This window comes from Antechinus flavipes, chromosome 1 (assembly GCF_016432865.1).
Source record: "Antechinus flavipes isolate AdamAnt ecotype Samford, QLD, Australia chromosome 1, AdamAnt_v2, whole genome shotgun sequence".
In the NCBI taxonomy this organism is placed as follows: domain Eukaryota; kingdom Metazoa; phylum Chordata; class Mammalia; order Dasyuromorphia; family Dasyuridae; genus Antechinus; species Antechinus flavipes.
This window is the reverse complement of record NC_067398.1, coordinates 194,385,160-194,407,662: the sequence shown is the minus strand read 5'-3', so window position 1 is coordinate 194,407,662 and position 22,503 is coordinate 194,385,160. Positions and strand designations below refer to the sequence as shown.

At 34.4% G+C, this 22,503-nt stretch overlaps 1 protein-coding gene across 2 annotated transcripts; it reads left to right on the top strand.

Annotated features, from left to right (window-relative positions):
- Window positions 1–448: 448 nt before the first annotated feature.
- On the top strand, window positions 449–13,142 carry PHAX (phosphorylated adaptor for RNA export). Of its 2 annotated transcripts, none has more exons than XM_051994647.1 (5): window positions 449–563; window positions 1,871–2,475; window positions 4,818–4,938; window positions 9,890–9,973; window positions 12,625–13,142. In XM_051994647.1, exons 1-5 carry the CDS (start codon window positions 495–497, stop codon window positions 12,892–12,894), a joined length of 1,149 nt encoding a protein of 382 aa, XP_051850607.1. In that variant the 5' UTR covers window positions 449–494; the 3' UTR covers window positions 12,895–13,142. The 2 variants fall into 2 exon arrangements, with proteins under 2 accessions (XP_051850607.1, XP_051850600.1); XM_051994640.1 differs by having other exon boundaries at window positions 468–602.
- The last annotated feature ends 9,361 nt before the right edge of the window (window positions 13,143–22,503 follow it).

Genomic DNA, 22,503 nt, shown 5'->3' with positions numbered 1-22,503 from the left:
TACAATGACAAATCTAGCTAACACATTCTTTATTTAGAATTGTGTCCTGGCACTTTCCTTAATTAACCTGACTCTGGGAATAGTTATTCAAACACTAAGGAACAGAGTTTTCCTCTGCAGAAAAACGTGCGTGGTAGTGTGGAATTATTAGACGAATTAGCATTGGCCAGCTCTGCTAGAAAAGTATGCTGTTTTGGGCTTTGTTTAAAAAGAAAAGAATGTAGTGTTTTACTACAATTATTACACTTTCACGTGATATTTTAGAAAATCTCGGGACAGCCAGAAGTGTGACCTAAAGCGTGGGGTGTGGCCGGAAAGGGACGGGGGCGGGGCGGGGCGGGGATGGGGAGGAGCGAAGAATGGGCGCCAACCAAGCCCCTTCGCTCCCCATCCTCCTCAGTAAGAAAGGAGGAAAAGGAACTGGACTTGGCGGAACTACTTCCTGCCGTACTGCCGGAAGTGCTCTCTGATACTGTTTCTCTTAAGAGGGAAAAATGGCGCTTGAAGTTCGGGGGATGGAAGACGGAGAGCTCTCCGACTCGGATTCTGACATGACGGACACGGTAACGAATAGCGACAAGCCCTTGCAGCCCCTGCAGCTGGTGAGGAATGAGAGGGAGGGGGTACGTCACCTTGTTACCTCCGCCTCTCTCCCAGGCTCGGGGGAGGGGAGAACCGGGCCCTGCAGAATCTGCGCGCCAGTCAATCAACTAGCGTTTATTCTGCACATTCTAAGAAACAAGCAGCGTTATGTATAATGACTAAAATCGGGAAGATATTATTTCAAGTCCTAACATACTGGCTAGGTGGAAATTCATTTAACCTCCTAGTACTATAGACAACTGTTAGACTGATTGTTTTCAGGAAAGATGCCAAACTGTATTTATACAGTTGACTCCCCTTGTTTGAGTTACCTCCATTGTCGAAATAACAGATTCACTTCTGCGTAGATCTGAAAAACAGACCCACTCCTTAGGCTTTAAGGAGTATGTTTGGCAGGATTGATTTTTTTTTCTACACCACCCATTTCAGCCCTTAATTTGTACTGTTTGAAGTCTTAATAACTGAACTAAATATTTTAAGGTTCTTGAGAGTGAAGAGAAGCTTGTGCTTCTGCAACTCAAGCAGATGACTTGACTGAAGAAATTCTGTATGCTTGCTTTTGCTTATTAAATACATTGTGTTGTATATTGGATTACTTAGTATCTAGGGGAGGAGGTAGTGGGAAGGGAGGGAGAAAAATTTGGAATACAAGGTTTTCAGGGTAATGTTGAAAACTTATTTTTACATGTATTTCAGAAATTAAAAGCTATTATTTAAAAAATAATTTCTTTATGTTACTTATCAGATATTTTGCCAACTGGGATCTAGATGACTTACAAAATAGTAAAGTTTTAATGTGGGTCTTGTTTGGTTTGGGGTTTTGTTTAAGCTAATACAAGAGGGTCAGGCAATTTAAGCTTAACCAGTGATTTTTTTTTTTTAAAAGCTGATAATCTTCTCATGGATGCATAGCATTAAATATAGCATAGCCAGGAATGCTGCCCACTAAGTATTTTACATTTAATACAGAAACCGCCACAGATTAGCCTAAGAAGAATTTTTAAACACAAAAGAGGATTTCAAAGGGATAGGTTAGTTCATATGGCCATTGTTTAGCTTTTCATTTTCAAATAGACAGCATCAATTTTTAAAAATCTATACCAAGAATTCTCATTAGAGCTGACAAGCCCACCTTATAATTCTAGACTGTGGTGGTTTTTCTTAGGGAGGAAACATGTTGCTTTAGCAATATTGTTTTATATTTGGGTTTTTTGTTTTTTTTTTTTTTAACATTTTATGAAGTTGATTGTGTTTTATTTATTAACAGAAAGTACCAGATGGCAATATTTCATTCAGGCCTTTCCAGAGCAGCATTGCAGTCTCTCCAGTATCACATTATCGAACTATTAAGGGTGTAGAATCAAGTGAGGAAAGCTTTTCTGATTCAGACGATGACAACTGTCTTTGGAAACGAAAGAGACAGAAATGTTTTAATGCTCTTCCCAAACCAGAGCCATTTCAGTTTGTGCAGAACCATCAGAAACAGCATATTCTGGGAGGGAGGAAGATCAACAATATATGGGGTGCGGTTCTACAAGAACAGAGTCAAGATGCAGTGGCTAATGAACTCGGTATACTGGGAATGGAGGGCAACATTGACAAAAGCAGACAGTCAGAGACTTATAATTATTTGCTGGCTAAGAAGTTAATGAGGGAATCACAAACTGGAAAATTAGACAAAGAGTTAGATGAATATATGCAGGAGGATAAAAAAGCTAGTCCAAAAGAAGAAGAAAATGGACAAGGTCATATGAAACGGAAACGACCTATCAAAGACAGACTAGGGAACAGAGTAGAAATGAATTATAAAGGTCGATATGAGATTACAGAAGAGGATACTGAAGAAAAAGTAGCAGATGAAATTTCTTTCAGGTAAGTCCTTAACTAGCTATCACTTCTTCACATTAGTCTAATCAGTCATCCCATCCCTAGATTTTTTCTCTAGCAAAATGTGCCTAATAGAAGCATATGTATTGTTGTTCAATTATGCCAAACTCTTTATGACTCTATTTGGGGTTGCAAAGAAACAAGAGTAGTTTGCCATTTCCTTCTCTAGCTTATTTTACTGATGAGAAAATTGCAGCAAATAGTTGTAAGACTTACCTAGGTTCATATTGATAGTATGTAACAAAGATCCAATTTGAATTCTGGTCTGCCAGACTTCAAGGCTAACATTCTATGCCATCCAGCTATTCAGATATGTGTATAATTACCTTTTTGGTCTAGGATTTTAAGGGACTTTATGTTAAATAAACGAATTCTGATTATTTTCCTTTTAAGAACATGATTGTGCATTACTATTTTTTAAAACTTGATGTTAAGGGAAGACATAGCAGAAAATTTAATAGAGAAATTTGTCGGATATTTTATGATTTCAGTAAATTTAGTCATATATTTATTTGCTGATCTAGTGTATAACAAAAGGTTATTGAAGGTAATTGGGTTTAAGTTTTTATCTCTTGTACCCTGAGACCTCTTCTCTTTTCCTTCTATACTATCTTATTTGCTTGTCTCATCACTCCTTCAGTTCAATTTTCATCTCTTTATCGATTTTTTGCCACGTCTCTGAACAGACATAAATGTGCACAAGCGTATATATAGTCCCTAGTCTTTCTTTCATACAAGTCTCATTAAAGTGCCTTTTGGTGCCTTTTGGACATTGTGAACTGGATCTCCTGTAGGAACCTCAAACTTAATATGTCCAAAATGGAATTTTTCTCTCACCTTTCCTTGTTACTTTTTAATTTCTTATTAATTTCCTTATTTTTGTTATTACCACCATCCTATTCACTCAGCTGAGAAAGTTCATGTCATCCTTAACTCACTCACATTTCACATAGCCATTCTGTTAATATATCTTGTCATTTCTACCTTCACCACATATCTAGTATACATGCCCTACTTACAACTACGGCCCTCTTTCATGCCTTATTCACACAGCTATATTAAAGTTAATATAATATAATAAAAAACTAATTCAATAGCTTTCTAAGTCTGCTCAACTGCCAGAGTGATTTTTCTAAAGCACAAGTTTGTCTATGAGACCTTCATAGTCATTTTTGATTCCATTGCCTCCAGAATCTAAACTATCTAATAAAATTCTTCACAATATATCCACTTTCTACTTTCACCATCATTATTCTTCTTTCCATGTACTTCCATGTTATGTTAGTCTACATACTGCTCCTCACACTCTCTCTGGGCTTTTGTATTTGTCTATCATGTCTAAATCTCTTCCTTTTACTTTTCCTGACTTGCTTCATGACCCAGCTTATATGCTTTCTTCTGCCAAAATACCATATTTCTTCTGTGTCCCTAGCCCCCCAAATAGGTAAGCCTACCTTGTTACAAAATTCATGCTCTCATTATTAATCACCCATCAAGAGCAACTCTTTCTCCAATGATATTTAAGCATTTAGTGTGGCCTCCAAGGTTAGTCTTTGACTTCTGAATAGACCATTAATCTCATTTTATTATTTGCTAATCATGATTGATAATTATCCAGAAACTTATATTTAGTTATTTTTTTTAATTAAAGCTTTTTATTTTCAAAACATATCCATGGAAACTGTTATATTTTCATTTGTCATAATTCTAATTTTTGCTCTATAGTAATGCTTTTCTTCTATTCAAAAAATCATTTGTCAGTTTTCAGTGGTAGTATTAGATAAAAAAAAAAAACTAGACTATTGGGAAGAAATTGATAGTAGATAAACATAAAATTTTAGAAATAAAGGTTATATGTTACTGTTTCATCATTTTATAGCCACCCCAAGAGGCTTTGTTATTGAGATTTTAGAAATATTTCAGTTTCTTTCCACATTTTGTTTGAAAAGAAGCTAATATTTGTGTTTATTTTTAAATACTTTTAAGATAATATGCAAGATGATTCTAGAAAACTGCTGATGAAGAATGCTACCCACCTCCTGACATAGGTGATGGATTAAAATGCAGAATGAAACATACATTATTGGACGTGGCCAATATGAGGATGTGTTTTGTTTGATGTTATTTGTTACAAGTTACTTTTTCTTTCTTTCCAGTGTTAAGGGGGTGGTGTGGGAGAGAAAAAATAAATGCTTGTTAATTGAAAAAAAACTTAATATAAAAGATAATATGCAAAGTAATTTTCTATTAATTCACATATAGGAGAATTATTTTTCAACCATTATAAAACAAATAGGCTAATATTACTTTATTTGCTCCTTTTGTAGGCTTCAGGAACCAAAGAAAGATCTGATAACCCGAGTAGTAAAAATAATTGGGAACAAAAAAGCAATTGAACTTCTGATGGAAACTGCAGAAGTTGAACAAAATGGTGGACTTTTAATAATGGTAAGATAAACAGTTTGCTCGATTTGTCTTTGTATTGCTTGGACAAACTTTGCCTCCAATTATTTATTTAGCATTGATTTGGAATTCATTTTAGAATTAGTATTAGGTGAATAGTTAAGCATTGATCAACTTAGACAAAAATGTGAAATTAAAAACTGGTCAAAGTGTCAGATGTTGCAGATTGGATTTATGGATTGAGAAAAAGGTTAGATTTTATGGATTGAAAAAAAAGATCACATAGTTTTGAGAGGGCAGTTTTCAATTGAGTGATGAAGTAAGAATTCACATTTCAAGATGCTGAAAAGATGAGTAAGTAGTGGAGACAATGAGTATAATTGGCTTTTTCTGGAAGTTTGATAGTGAAAGAGAAGAAAGGACTATTTCTATCAGGGATAGTAGAGTTCAAAAAGGTTTCTTGTTGTTGCTATCTTGTTTTGTCTTTGAGTTGGGACAGAGGGGTGGATGCCAAGGGTCTGTTTTGTTTTTTTACTTTGGGGTGGGGTGGGGTGGTAATGGCTTTACAGTTGCCAAGTGATTCTTAAAATCTTCTTTTCAGATTCAGTTATAGAACTATAAGTTCTCTTTTAGTCTGGGATTTCTGCCCTGATTATTCTAGTGCAGGCTTCAAACTGGGCTAGAGGCTGTAACTAAGATTGTTCCTGATGTCAGCCACATAGTAACTCATCATTTCTAAACATGTTCCTCATTTTGTACATCTCCCGGTACCTGAAAACAATCCTTACCCTAGAATATCACCTTTGGCCACAGATGTTCTCCTTAATCTGCCCTGGATCAGTGACCTAGAACTAGGTATTAAATGAAAAGGTTATCAGTCACCACTTGTTCCATACTCTGTATAAGGCTATTATAACCCTGAGGTATCTCTTCTTTCAGTTTCTATCTCAAGCATGTTCCATTTTTACCCCAGACTCTGTCTCCACTTTTTTATTAGGACTCCTGTCTCATTAAGCCAACCTGGGCTGAAAAAAAAAGACTTACTATGATTTTTTTTTCCCTTGAATTTCTGGATCAGTCCTTAGTCTGTTGTGTGTGTGGGTTTTTTGTTGTTGAGTTTTTTGTTTTGTTTTGGTTTTTGGTTTGTTTTTATTTCTGGAGGAAATATGCTGCAAGAGTTAGTCTATACTTTTTTCCCTTTTTTTCCCCATTTACATGTAAAGCATCTCTTTTTTTTGTTACCCATGTATTCACTTTTTTCATATTTTCATGAGTCATGTTGGAAGGGAAAAGTCAGAACAGGGAAAAAAGTGAACATAGTATGTGTTGATTTATAGTCAGTCTCCATAGTGCTCTTTCTGGATGAGGATGGTGCTTTCTATCCAAAATTTATTGGGACTGCCTTGGATCACTGAACTATTGAAAAGAACTAAGTCTATCATAGTTGATCATGTAGGTTATACTTCTCTTCATACTAGTCGTGTTTTAATTTCTTTTCTAATTTTTTTCTACTATAACTCATTTGCTTTATAAAATCTTTAATTTTTTCCAAACTTTTGCTTCATCTGTTCTAGGAGTTTTAATTTAACTTGAACTCATGATATGTTTTTCTTTGAGGTTTTGCTTGTAGGTGATTTGTGGAGTCTTAAGCATGGCTTATGCATCCCTGTCATCATTACTCCTCCTTTTTTTTTTTTTTTGGCTGAGGCAATTGGGGCTAAGTGACTTACCCAGGATCGCACAGTTAGGAAGTGTTAAATGTCTGAGACCAAATTTGAACTTAGGCCCTCCTAATTTCAGGGCTGATCTTGATTCGCTGCACCCCCTAGTTGCCCATTACTCTTTATGGTAGGGTGCATTCTTGTTTGCTCGTCTTGTTAAGACTGGGCTTTGCATTCTAAAGGGAATATCTGGACTGGATTTGTGTGCTTTTGGTTCAAGCTGCTCTTTTCAGCCAATAAAAATTTATTAAGTGCCTGCTTATTGTCCAACCCTGTATAGCACTGGGGTCATAAAGAAAGTTGAAAGACAATCCTTTCTCTCAAGGAACTCAATCTGATTGGGTACAAAACATGAAAACAGTTCTACAAACAAGCAATATGTAAGATAAATTGGAAATAAAAGAGGGAAATCACCAGAATTAAAGGGAATTGGCAAAGTTTTCTTTGAAGGTGGAATTTTAGCCAAGACATGAGGAAAATAGAAATGAGGAGGAAACAAAGAGAAAATTCTAGGCATGGAAGATAGCAAATGTTTGTAGTTAGAAGAGTGCCTTGTGTTAAAAGGCCAGTATTACTGGCTTGAGGAGTAAGTAGTGAGTAAATAAGATGTTAGAAGACTGGGAGGTAAAGAGGTGGAAGCAGGTCATAATGGGCTTTGACAGGATTTTATATTAGATCTTAGAAACAGTGAAGAGTCACTGGAGTTTATTGAATTGGGGGTAGAGTGAACAGTGATTTGATATAGTCAGACCTATACTTAGGAAAATCACCTTGGCAACTGAGTAGAAAATAGGTCTTTGAGAGAAAAGATTTATGGCAGGTAAGCCAATCAGCAGACAATTACAGTAATCCAGCTATGAGGGAATGAGGGCCTGCACTATGGTAGTGGTCACATCTGAGAAAAGATTAGATGTGAAAGATGTTACAAAGCTAAAATCAGTGGGCCTTGGCAACAGACTGGCTATGGAAAATGAAAGAGGAATCAAGAATAACACCTAGATTGCCTCCCTGGTTGACTGGGAGGCTGGTGGTACCTTCAAGAGTGATAGAGAAGTTAAGAAAATATTAAGCCTCTAATAGAGAAGTTAGAAATAGTATAGAAGCAATAGAAAAAACAAAAACAAGACCTAGAGGGACTCCCATGATTTGAAGCCATGACATGAATGATGATCTAATAATATTAGGGAGACTGAAGAGGATGGTCATACAAATAGGAGGTAGACCAGGAGAGATAAGTGCTCCAAAAACACAGAGAAAGTATCAGAGAAAAGTTAATTAGAAGTATCTGAGGCTGCTGAGGTCAAGAAGATTGAGAATTGAGAAAAGGTCATTAGATTGGCAATTAAGTTGCCAGAATGCTAGCCTCCTACTTTCCCTGATATCCTTCAAATTTTAGCTCAAGATGGGCAGCTAGGTGGTGCAGTGGATAGATCACCAACTCTAAAGTCAGAAGGACCTGAATTCAAATTTGATCTCACTTAATATATCCTAGCTGTGTGACCCTGGGCAAGTCACTTAACCCCAATTGCCTCAGCAAAAAATAAAAAATAAAATTAGTTCAAGTGCTAAAAGAAACTTTGCCCACTCATCTTTAATCTTAGTATATTTCCTCTATGACTATTCTGAATTTATCTTTTTAGATCTAGTTTCTATGTAGTTTGTTGGACTTCATTGTTCTTCATTGTGAGATTTTTGAGATCTTTGTGAGCAGGGACAGTAGACTTTTATTTTTCTTTGTATTAGCAAGCTTTTTTTTTTTTTTTAAAATTTTTAATAGCTTTTTATTTACAAATTATATGCATGGGTAATTTTACAGCATTGACAATTGCCAAATATTTTGTTTCAATTTTTCCCTTCCTTCCCTCCACCCCATCTCTTAGATGGCAGGATGACCAATACAAATTAAAGATGTTAAAGTATAAATTAAATACAAAATAAGTATACATATCCAAACCGTTATTTTGCTATACAAAAAAAAAAAAAAAAATCAGCCTCTGAAATATTGTACAATTACCCTGTGAAGGAAATCAAAAATGCAGGTGAACAAAAATATAGGGATTGGGAATTCGATGTAATAGTTCTTAGTCATCTCCCAGAGTTCCTTAGCTGGGTGTAGCTGATTCAGTTCATTACTGCTCCATTGGAACTGATTTGGTTCATCTCATTGCTGAAGATGGCCAGGTCCATCAGAATTGATCGTCACATAGTATTGTTGAAGTATATAATGTTCTCCTGGGTCCTGCTCATTTCACTCAGCATCAGTTCGTGTAAGTCTCTCCAAGCCTTTCTGAAATCATCCTGTTGATCATTTCTTACCAAACAATAACATTCCATAATATTCATATACTACAATTTATTCAGCCATTCTCCAATTGATGGGTATCTACTCAGTTTCCAGTTTCTGGCCACTGCAAACAGGGCTGCCACAAACATTCTTGCATATACAGGTCCTTTTCCCTTCTTTAAAATCTCTTTGGGATATAAAGCCAGTAGTAGCACTGCTGGATCAAAGAGTATGCACAGTTTGATAACTTTTTGAGCATAGTTCCAAATTGCTCTCCAGAATAGTTGGATGTATTCACAATTCCACCAACAAAGTATTAGAGTCCCTGTTTTCCCACATCCCTTCTAACATTCCGCGTTATCTTTCCCTGTCATTCTATCCTGTCTGACAGGTGTGTAGTGGTATCTCAGAGTTGTCTTAATTTGTATTTCTCTTATTAATAATGATTTGGAGCATCTTTTCATATGGCTAGAAATAGTTTCAATTTCTTCATCTGAGAATTGTCTGTTCATGTCCTTTGACCATTTATCAATTGGAGAATGGCTTGATTTCTTATAAATTAGAGTCAATTCAGAACTTTTGACTGTAAGAATGTTTTCCCAGTTTATTGCTTTTAGCAAGCTTTTTGCACAGTTCCTGGCACATGGTGTATACTTAATTCACTGATTAAGGTCTGATTGACTGTTAAGAACTTATAATCAAATTAACAGTGAAGAAATATTCTATCAGCAGCCAGGGAAAGGAAGAAGCATTCATGTAGTAACCTGTGACAGGCACTGTGATAAGCACTTAATATCTTATTAATTACTTCCACTCCCTATAGATGATATTGTTATTCCTATTTTACAGCTAAAGAAACAGGTTAAGTGGCTATGGTCACACATCCTGGAATATCTAAAACCAGATCTAAACCTGGGTCTTTCTGACTCAGTGCTGTATCCATTGGATCACCTTATATAGTACATTACATTTCTCATATTCTTTTTTGTAGAATGGTAGCAGAAGAAGAACACCAGGTGGAGTTTATCTGAATCTTCTGAAAAACACACCAAGTATCACTGAGGAACAAATTAAGGTAAAGATTATAATTTTCTGTATGAATTTCAAGTCTCTACTGTTTTCTTGACCTTATTTCCCCTTCCAAATTTAATTCCCACTACTTCAAATCTATTCTTTTCTGCCATTCCAGTTTTTTCTCGCTTCTGGAAAAAAGAGTCTTTCAGTTTAGCAGTCTTCCAAAGTGTAGCTCACATCTGACTAAAACTTTCTTCAATATTTTATCTTATCCTGAAATATCCTGAATTATCTTGTGCCTTTGTGGTTTAGCATTGAATTATTTTTAGACCAGACAAGATAGTATATTGGGGGGGAAGAGGAGAGAGGGGGAATTTTTTTTTAAATTCTCTTTGTTCCTGAATCAGAGTAGTTTTATTATTTTGGGTGACTTGAGAGTGTAGATTTTGTTTAGTACGCTGGATTGTTTGAAGTAACTGTTCAACTCTCTCAAATCCATGCTAAACTTTCAATATTTCCCATTTTTCTACTCAACTCCTCTTAATATATATTTTGAGATACATTATGAAAATCTTGAAATTGAAAAGTCTTCAGAAGTCATTGGATGATCCAACCTTTCTTTGAATAATAATCTCCCTGATAGTTGGCTTTGCTTGAAAGACTTCATTGAGCCTTCCCTTAGGGAATCCCATTTTGGACAAATCTGTTTGGAAGTTTTTTTTACACTAAGCCAAAATTTGTCCCCTTGCATTTTTCTTACACATAGCTCCAAATCTCTATAAACTAAACGTCCTCCGTTCCTGCAGCTGATCTTCACATAGTATGGTCCTTTATTATCCACATCACTCTCTGAATACTTAATGATCTTATAATGTGGTCCCTAAACTGTCAGTACTCCAGATATGATCTGACTAGGCTAGGATACAATGGAACTATTGCCTCCCTCATTGTAAAAAAAAAAATGGTGTCATCCTTAATGAAACCTCAGATCATCTTATCTTTGTTTAGCTGCCATGTCACATTATTGACTCTTTGACTGTGAAGCTCACTGAATCCCCAATCTTTCATGTAAATTCTTGTTTATTGGTGTCTCCCCGTTTTATATTGTTTATTTCTGTAATGTCTTTTTTGGACATTGATGCAGGGAGCTCTGAAGTTAAGACAGTTCTACTAATGTACCAGTTCTACAACTTTATGATCTCAAAGAAATTGACTGGGACACTGAAAGGTTAGGTGACTTACTTAGAGACACACAGTTCTCATTGCCTTTTTTTATTTTTTTAAGACTTACATATAAGATTTCACATTTATACATTTTAAATTTTAGGTTTTAATGGGCCTGTAATTTTAATATGGGATTTTTGTATCCATAATTTGTCATCTCACAGAAAAAGGAAAGTAGGTAAGTTAGGCATAGCTTGTTCTTGATGAAACCATTTAGTTCTTAGTGATTATCTATTTCCTTTTTTAAATTTTTGCACTATATCTTTAATATAATACATTGTAAAAATTTTCTAGGAGTCTTAAGTCATCCTCACCAGTTTGAGTACTCCATTGTCCATGTTTTTACACATCTCAAATCTTACAGTATATTTCTCATTTTTCATTTGTTCAGTGATCATTCACAATGCCTCTCATACATCCAGTTCTAAGTACCCTAGATTAGTTCTGGGTTTGGTGACTTAAAATAATTGGGGTCATTGTGGTGCTCTTTCTATCTTCCTCATTTAGTGTGGATTTCAACTTGAAGATAAGCTTTTCAGTTCTAAAAAGTCTCTCTGGATGAAGGATGAGGAGGAAGGGAAAGCACATTAAGAAAGCTCTCAGTTGGGAGCATAGCTTAAAAGGTTTTAATGAGTAGTTTTGTTGTTTTCAGTTCATTCTTTTTTAATGTTTTTGTAATAATTTCAAGTAATTTTCTTTTACAATGAATTCTCACTGGAGAGTGTGTGTGTGTGTGTGTGTGTGTGTGTGTGTGTGTGTGTACACATACATACATGTATACATATCTCCCATATTCATACAGGTATATTCTCATGATTTTCCAAAGCACTGAAATTTTTCCCTATAATAAGTATTGATATTGTTGATCATTGCCAAAGATTTCATCCAAGATATAATTGTATGACGTTCGGGCCAGCTTTCTGAAGGGCCTTGGTCTCAACAGGATAGACTTCACAAGAATGGACAAGAATAGAGTCCAAAGTCTTTATTGTCTCTTAAGCAGTCTGTCTGACATACAGACTGTCATAGTCTGACCCAGTCTGAGTCTGACTTTGTCCCCAGTTTAAATATCCTATTACAATTACATCATTTTAGTATACTGAGTATAAGCCAATCTAGAGTGATTCATATCATACTAGATATATATGAACTAGAGAACCATTATCTCATCAATTCCATTGAGATAACACTTTGTTTCAAGTATCCTTCTCCAAAGTTCAGACTCTACATAATTGAAACGAAATTTCAGAATGGCATTGTTATGTGTCTGTTATATATTGGAGGAATTTCTAAATAATCAAACCTATAGTTTACCCCTAGGCTTTCATTTCAGGTGATTGATAATACTTGAAATAAGCTCTTTTTCCTCAAGATTAGTTGTCTTTAAAATTTAAATCAATGTTGCTTTCCCTTTTATTTTTCTAGTTAGAAATATATTGCAACCAAAGAAATAATATATTTTAATAAATTCATGTGTTTTTTTCAAAGGAAATTTTCTTTGTTGAAAATCAAAAGGAATATGAAAATAAAAAAGCTGCTAAGAAAAGGAGAATACAGGTCTTGGGGAAAAAGATGAAGCAGGCTATTAAAGGTCTTAATCTTCAAGAATATGATGATGCATCTCGAGAAACTTTTGCAAGTGACACAAATGAGGCATTGGCTTCTCTGGATGATTCCCAAGAAGGACAAGGAGAAAGAAAATTAGATTCAGAAGAAACCTTTGAGATTGATCATTCTCTTGATTTGGAGATCTTTTAATAACGTCTTGAATATCTAGGAGATTACATTTTTCTGAAAAAAAAAAAACTTTGAAATTAACCTTTTTATTACATTTTGACTACTTTGTTTCCTTTTGCACATGTTACCTGATTTAAAATAAAAAGCATTTGTTTCTGTTTTAAAGAATTCTGTATGTGAGACATGAACATAATAGAAATGTTATCTATTGTTTTTAAGAATTCTGTCTTGTCTGGCTAAATAAAAAGCTTAAGTGTGTTGAACTCGTATTTCTTTTATCAGTCTATTTGCATGGGATAAACTATAGACAAAAATACAGATAACTTGAGCATGACTAGTAATTTAAAAGAATATCTTTTTTGAATTTTCTCTTTTAAAAATTCAATAAGCTATTTTTAGAACTTCTTTAAAAATTCTAGCTATATTTAAGTTTAAGTTTTTGATTTGCTGATATCCTTTGCAACTTAAAGAAAATAGAAACTTTATAACATCTCTCTTAACTTAATGATTTTTTTGTTTCATTTCACCAAACTGGGTGAAAAGCAAGACCAACTTTTCAATAAAGTTTTGGTTCACCTTGTTACTTCATTACTCACTTTATTTTAAACAGGGTCAAATAGTAATCACTAAGTTAAATCCATACCTGTAGGACACATTCAAAAAATTTTTAAATCTGAATTTCAAATTCCTAAAACAAAGTAAATTGGAATTATGATTTTTACTTACAAATCACATTTAAGAATATAAAAACTACAGAAATGTGCAAGAGAAAATGCTATACAACTTTTCATTTTATAAAGCATTTCTTGAAATATTTTAGTGTTTTAAAGTTGGAGCTAAATGGGAATAGGATTTTCACACATTCCTTTTTATTTGTAAAGACAAAAATAAAATTTGATTCCTGGTAGTTTTTTCTGAGCTTCAAATGTCTTTGTACATTTTAAAAAATTAATTTTATTAACTTGACAATCATCCATCAACATGATTATCTCTTCACATGAAGAGACTTCTTTTTAGGTAATACAATTATTATTATCTAGTGACCTGCTAAAGCCTTTTCACCACCATGCCATTTGTAATAAATATGTATAAACAAGATAAATCCACACATTGTATCTGAAAGTTGGTTTCATTCCATACTTCTATTCCAGCTGTCTGGCCAGAAGTGGGAAATATAAAATTAATTATCGACTAGTGCATTAAGCAATCAAGATTACAATATTGTAAAAATATTTCCTCTGGTTCTGCTTACTTCAGTGTCTATTAGGTTATATAAGTCCTCAGGTTTTTCTGTATCACTCCCCTTTTGTCATCCCTTAAACCTGCAAAAATATTCTATCACATTCATAAGCCATAATTTATTTAACCATTCCCCTTATGATTGACATATTTCTAGTTCTTTATTAAAACTATTAAATACATGTTTTTGTGTATGAGAATACTTTTCCTCTGACATCTTAAATGTCAGAAGAAAAGTATTCTCATATTCCTATTACAGGTGTCTTATAGTATGGATTGAATCCATTTCAAAGGCTCTGATAGTGTACAGTAAATTTTGATGTCCAGTAGGACTTGCAATAGATTTCCTTCAGTGAATTAAAGGGTGTTTTTCGTACCAATGGGCCCAATTCTCCAGAAGTTGTGATGTTACCAAGTGACCCAGAACGAACTTCCAATACTGATTGATGAACAGTTTAATAAATTTCATTAATCACCTGACCACAGCACAATCTTAATTGGATACCTGTTTGTTGGGAGGTTATGAGTTTCATAAGGGTTAAAAAATGTTCTCAATGTGTGTAAAAGTGATAGGAGAAGTAATAGTAAGTACAAGTTGTAGCTATATTATTTGTAAGAATTATGTTTTGTCATTCCACTGCCTTTTCAAGCTAAGTGGGATCAGCAATGAGAATGCTATTCAGATTGCAAAATCTTGCAATTATTTTTAGAACTTGCTCTTGAAAGATGGTGCTACTTTTACTAATAATACAAAACATGGACTAAGTTTCTATGAAGTCTTGTATTATATGCTTCCTTACAAAGAAAACCAATCCATCCTAATTATTAATAAGGGGAGAAGAATCCTGGGAAGATGGCACAATAGGTTGGTAAATTTCAACTTCTCCCAATTTCCCCCACAAGCACAACAAATTTACACCTCAGGACAAACATAGTCTCTTGAAAAATCAAGACTTGGGGTAGAACGGGGTCCTCCAGCTACAACCCAGAGAAGATCAGAAGACCATCCAGGATTGACTCATCTAAAATGGCAGCACTTCTGGCCCAGCTCTGCAGAAACACCAAGTGGGAAGCCCTGCAGTTAGCTGGGTGTGTTTGGAGCCTCAGCAGGAACCACAGAGACTTTTACCTCCAGAACTGGTTATAGAATCTGGGTTTGAGTCTGGGAAGACTGAGGGAACCTTGGCTGATTAGGAACACCAGGTCCAGAAAAACTGGGTTGAGAATATCCTTCATAAAGTCCTCCTCTCAATCTTCCTAGCAATCTCTGTCATTTCATGTTGGCAGTTGTTGGCATTTCCCCTTTATAGTGGATTATAGAAACACTTTACCAGAAAATAAATTAAGCTCATGTTAAAATTATAGTCTCAAGGGCCTTCATCTTACACAGCAAATTTCACTATTTACCATTTGGGTTTCTTAAAAGTTGAACTTTTAACTTTTTTTCTCTGTGTCCAATCAGTTATTAAAGATGAAAGAACTGATCAAAAACCCAGTCAGATCCAAAGATTGATGCAAGTTTTCTCACAATTATATTCTCAAGCAATCCATATGTCTTCCCTGAAAACTGGTGCCAAACAATTATTGTTTCCTTGCTTCTTTGATTGTTTAGATACTTGGGGGAAATGGGAATTATACATGTTCACTCATCCCCTCCCAACTTGGAAAGTCCTTACCTCCGTGACCCTGAATAGATCACTTAACTTTTGCCTTAATCCACTGGAGAAGGAAATGGCAAACCAGTATTTTTGCCAAGAAAATTCCATAGACAATATAATCGATGGGATCACAAAGAATAGGCTGAAAGACTGAACAAAAAATAAACAATAGCTAAATAAATATTTATTGAATATCTACAATGTGCCAGCCCCTGAAAAAAAGGGAAAATAAAGTGTCTATTCTCAAACAGCTCAACATTTTGACTTCAAGATCTAACCCCATGTTGTTGTTTTTCAGTCATTCATTTGTGTTGGGTTCTTTGTGACCCCATAGATCATAGCACAAGTTCTATATTTCACTTTCTCTCAAAGTCTGTCCAAATTCATGAGGCTGTATATAACTTTGGTTGCAAAGCTGCTGGAGCTGATTTTGCTGGCAGTCTATTTTTATATTGTCCTCAGGCTTATAATTGGCCTCTTATGTAGAATTGGAAGAAGTCATTGCAGTCTCTGACCAGATTTTTTTTTTTTAATTTTATTTTATTTAATAATAACTTTGTATTGACAGAATCCATGCCAGGGTAATTTTTTACAACATTATCCCTTGCACTCGCTTATGTTTCGTTTTTTCCCCTCCCACCGTCCACCCACCCCCCCCAAGATGGCAAGCAGTCCTATATATGTTAAATATATTGCAGTATATCCTAGATATAATACATATTTGCAGAACCAAACAGTTCTCCTGTTGCACAGGGAGAATTGGATTCAGAAGGTAAAAATAACTCAGGAAGAAAATCAAAAATGCAAATAGTTCACATTCGTTTCCCAGTGTTCCTTCTTTGGGTGTAGCTGTTTCTGTCCATCATTTATCCATTGAAACTCAGTTAGGTCTCTTTGTCATAGAAATCCACTTCCATCAGAATACATCCTCATACAATATTGTTGTCGAAGTGTATAATGATCTCCTGGTTCTGCTCATCTCACTTAGCATCAGTCCATGTAGGTCTCTCCAAGCCTCTCTGTATTCATCCTGTTGGTCATTTCTTACAGAACAATAATATTCCATAACATTCATATACCACAATTTACCCAGCCATTCTCCAATTGATGGGCATTGATTCAATTTCCAGTTTCTAGCCACTACAAACAGGGCTGCCACAAACATTTTGGCACATACAGGTCCCTTTCCTTTTTTTAGTATCTCTTTGGGGTATAAGCCCAATAGAAACACTGCTGGATCAAAGGGTGTGCACAGTTTGATAACTTTTTGGGCATAATTCCAGATTGCTCTCCAGAATGGTTGGATTCGTTCACAACTCCACCAACAATGCATCAGTGTCCCCGTTTTCCCACATCCCCTCCAACATTCATCATTATTTTTTCCTGTCATCTTAGCCAATCTGACAGGTGTATAGTGATATCTCAGAGTTGTCTTAATTTGCATTTCTCTGATCAATAGTGATTTGAAACACTCTTTCATGTGAGTGGTAATAGTTTCAATTTCATCATCTGAAAATTGTCTGTTCATATCATTTGACCATTTATCAATTGGAGAATGGCTTGATTTTTTATAAATTTGAGTCAGTTCTCTATATATTTTGGAAATGAGGCCTTTATCAGAACCTTTAATTGTAAAGATGTTTTCCCAGTTTGTTGCTTCCCTACTAATCTTGTTTGCATTCGTTCTGTTTGTACAAAGGCTTTTTAATTTGATATAATCAAAATTTTCTATTTTGTTGATCAGTAATGGTCTCTAGTTCATCTTTGGTCACAAATTTGTTTCTCCTCCACAAGTCTGAGAGATCAACTATCCTATGTTCCTCTAATTTATTTATAATCTCGTTCTTTATGCCTAGATCATGGACCCATTTTGATCTTATCTTGGTATATGGTGTTAAGTGTGTGTCCTTGCCTAATTTCTGCCATATTAATTTCCAGTTATCCCAGCAGTTTTTATCAAATAATGAAATCTTATCCCAAAAGTTAGAATTTTTGGGTTTGTCTGACCATATTTTTAAAAATCATTTTGTCTGGTAAGTATTTCAAGTTTTTGCTAGAATAGTTGAGTGTAAGTTCAGCTGTCTATTTCCCATTCAAGCAACTGACTTGGCCAGACAGCCGTCCTCTCTACAGTTGTTTGTGTGGTTTTTATACCCTAGAACAAGGTCAGTTTTTAATAAAGAAGCCACATGTAGATAAGAAGTCATTTCTGCTATGCTTCTGTCAATTTCCATAAAACAAATATCTCACACAATAGTAAAAATGATCATGATCAAAAGGGACAAGATGGGAAAACTACATTTTGCTTAAAGTGCCATAAACAATGAAATAATATCAGTAACATTGAATGGTGTTACATCTAAATATTTAAAGGAAAAGTTCAATGTAGTTAAAGGGAAAATAAGAAAGGAAAAAGGAAAAAAAACTTTTTCATTGTTAAGGGCTTCAAGAGGTTCCTATTAGAGTTACACAAATATAAGAAAAATACAAACAGAAAGAAGCTAAAGAATTGAATAGAATTTCAGAAAAGTTATATCTTTGGTCATTAGTGAACAGAAGAGACTATGCATATTTCTCACCTACTTAGAGCTTTGTGCCAGGGCATGGAAACCACATAAACAACTGCAGGGAGGACTTCTTGCCAAATCAGTTCCTGAATAGAAAGTAGACAGCTGAGCTTCCATGTAACTACTCTAGCAAAAACTTGAAGTGCTACTACTATCCTTCAGAGCTTTCATTCACTCCCTCTTAATTGAACTATGATCCAGAAATGGGTAAAAACAATGGAGTTGCCAAACAATGTCTGTTCCTTCATCTAGTTCTGCCTCAGGAATTTCTTCCTGATCAATCGCCAAGTCTCTTTCTTATCTCTGCCTTAAATCTCCCAGAGATTTTGCTGCTTCTCTCAGCATCACTTAGTCCCACTACTGGTGTTTCTTCCATGTAGGATACTTCCTCCCTCATGTCATTAATATGCTTTTCTGACTTCCCATGCCATCAGGCTGGAAAAATGGCTTATTTTGAATTCTTGTTGGCTCTACAATTTGATTTTGACTTGAAGCATTATTTTAAAATTGTTTGGAAAGTAATATTAAGACAGCTCAGTGGAGCACTTTCTCTACTATGCCATTTTGGCTCTACCCCCAGAAATTCCTCTTTTTAATAAAAAAAATATTTTCATGAAAATCCTCTTTTCCTTTCCCTATCAATGAAAAATCTGTTATAAATAAATATGTATGGTCAAGCAAAACAAATTCTTGCATTGGCCATATCAAAAAAAAAAAAAAAAAAAGTTTCCATCTGCATTCTGAGTCCATTACGCTTTATCAGAAGGTTTCCTTTTAAACTCCTTTGTACTCATTTTTTCTATGTTAAGTTTAATATTTCTACACCAAATTATTTATATTTGTATGCTATCTTCTTTTTGCTCATTTCAGTGAGTGAACCCTTTATGTTTTAACTTTTTCTTCTCATTCACCCCAATTTAGAAATAATAAGTTCTTCCAACTTGTCCTTATTTTCTGTGAGCATATTTTTTCCCTTTCCTTTTCTTTCCTCTATAATTTTTTTTTTTAAATAACAGAACTACACCAAGTTTTTCTGACTGTCTTACTCAGGTCTGCCTGGGACCCTTGAAGATAGTACAATTCTGAATCTGGAATGTAAAGTATTTGTTACTTTTTTCTGGATACCTGTTCTCTGCTAGTCATCATTACTTTGTCTTACATATAATACATGTATTACTACAAATTAGCTGGTGCCAAGAGGTACAACATTCCTCTGGCTACCCCAGAACCTAGTGTAAATTATAAAATAATACAATTTCTCACTTAAGGCATGCCAAAATTCATTTAATGAAATCTGTGAAGACTTGTCAAGGATTTCAGTCTGCACTTACCTATCATTCCTTGCATGTAGATGTGCTGTGCTGATGAATACCATATTACTACCAACAGTTGTATCAATTTCTTTTTAAAAGGAACCCTTAACAAAATGGATAAAAGAAAAATACTTCAGATAAAAAGGAAAATATTACTAACAGTAATAGCTAGCATTTATATATTGCCTACTATGTTCCAGGCACTATGCTAAATGCTCTGCAAGTATTATCTTATTTGATCCTCACAACAATCCTAGAAGTAAAGTGCTATTATTATCCCTATTTTACAGATGAAGAAACTGAGGCAAATAGAGGTGCATGATTTGCTCAGAATCACACAGCTGGTAAGTATAAAAATTGCCAACTCAAAAAAAGATGATGGTTACTATATTAAAATAAAAATTTGATATAATTGATGTGAATGAGGCCGTGGAAACTCTAAGATGGATCAGAATCCTGAATCTACTATATGAAATGTTACAAGACAGTTGAAATAAAAGAAAAAAGCCAAGTTACATCAGTTCCATGTTATTTACAATCAACCACAAGGCACAGAAATGTTATAGTGTTAGAAGTGGAGTATCTCTTTAACATATTTAACATGTATTGGTCAACCTGCCATCTGGGGGAGGAGATGGGAAGAAGGAGGGGAAAAATTGGAACAAAAGGTTTGGCAATTGTCAATGCTGTAAAATTACCCATGCATATAGTTTATAAATAAAAAGTTTTAAAAAACTAAAAAAAAAATCAAAAAAATCATCATAATAGAACAACAACAAAAAAAAGAAGTGGAGTATCTTTTAGCTATATGGAATGAAGATTGTAAGCAAAAGCACATTTCTTTTAGCAAAACAATTAGACAAAAACTTTAAGTTTATGTAAGGTAGTAAAAAAAATTAGAAATAGAAGAATTCTGGGAAGATGATGAATATGAATTGATTCCCTGCCCAGAGAGAATTTATAGAGGAACTCAAAAAAGAATTTAAAAATCAAATGAGAAGAAACTAAAGAAATACTAAATGAAAAAAGTAAACTAAAATTTTAGAAGAAAAACTAAAAAAAATAAAATAAAATAAAAACCATCCAAGAAAAACAAGAAGCTTATAGAAAAAAAGTTAACCAACTAGAAAAAGAGATACAGAATCTCAAAGATGAAAATAATTCTTCAAAAATTAGAACTGACAAGCCATTCTCCAATTGATAAATGGTCAAAAGATATGAACAGACAATTTTCAGGTGAAATTAAAACTATTTCTAATCATATAAAAAGGTGCTCTAAATCACTATTGATCAGAGAAATGCAAATTAAGACAACTCTGAGATATCACTATACTCTCAGATTGACTAAGATGACAGGAAAAGACAAGGACAAATGTTGGAGGGAATGTGGGAAAACTGGGACACTAATATATTGTTGAACTGCGAATGGATCCAGCCATTCTGGAGAGCAATTTGGAACTATGTTCAAAAAGTTATCAAACTGTGCATACTCTTTGATCCAGCAGTGTTTCTATTGGACCTATATCCCAAAGAGATCTTAAAGGAGGAAAAGGGACCCACATGTGCAAAAATGTTTGTGGCAGTCCTCTTCATAGTGGCAAGAAACTAGAAACTGAGTGGATGCCCATCAGTTGGAGAATGGCTGAATAGGTTATGGTATATGAATGTTATGGAATATTATTGTTCCATAAGAAATGACCAACAGAATGATTTTAGAGAAGCCTGGAGAGACTTATATGAACTGCTACTAAGTGAAATGAGCAGAACCAGGAGATCATTGTACATGGCAACATCACTATTATACAATGATCAATTTTGATGGACATGACTCTTTCCAACAATGAGATGGATTCAGGCCAGTTCCAATGATCTTGTGAAGAAGAGAGCCATCTACACCCAAAGAAAGGACTGTGGGAACTGAAGGTGGATCACAACATAACATTCTCACTCTTTTTGTTGTTCGCTTGCATTTTTGTTTTCTTACTCATTTACTTTCTTTTTTTATCTCATTTTTCTTGTGCAGCAAGAAAATTGTATAAATATGTTTACATATATTGGATTGAACATATATTTTAACATGTTTATCATATACTAGATTTCCTGCCATCTAGGGGAGAGGCTGGGAGGAAAGAGGAGAAAATCTATAACACAGGGCTATGCAAGGATCAATGTCAAATTATCCATGCATATGTTTTGAAAATAAAAATTTTGGGGAAAAATTTTATTAAAAATATTTAAAAAGAAAATTAGAATTGGGCAAGAGGAAGCCAGTGAAGCTATGAGAGACCAAGAAGCAACAATACAAGATTATAAAGAATAAGAAAATAGAATAGAATATGAAACATCTTTTTAAAAAAAGACAAATCTCTCAAAGAGATTCTTTATGGAAAACACAAAGGAATATTATTGTCAAATTTCAAAACCCCCAGATCAAAGAGAAAATTTTGCAAGAAACAAGAAAAAAAAATTTTAATATGCTGTGAGCTACAATTAGAATTATATAAGACTTATCAACAGCTGTAATAAAGGACTGCAGGTCTTGGAATCATATCAACCAACAATCAAAAGAACTAGGCATACGACCAAAAATATTATATCTAGCAAAATTATCTATAATTTTGAATGAGAAAAAATGGACATTTAATGAACATGTAAGAGTCAATATAAAAAGTCAATTTTAAGGAACTTAAACATGGACAGCCTGTTTAAATATGGACAAATTGTTTATATATATTATTGTTAGATGACAGCAAAAATGTGAATAATTTTTTTCTCATTTGATCCCCATGACAACCCTGGGAAATAGGTGCTAATTTTACCCCCATTTTACACTTGAGGAAGAGGTTAGATGAT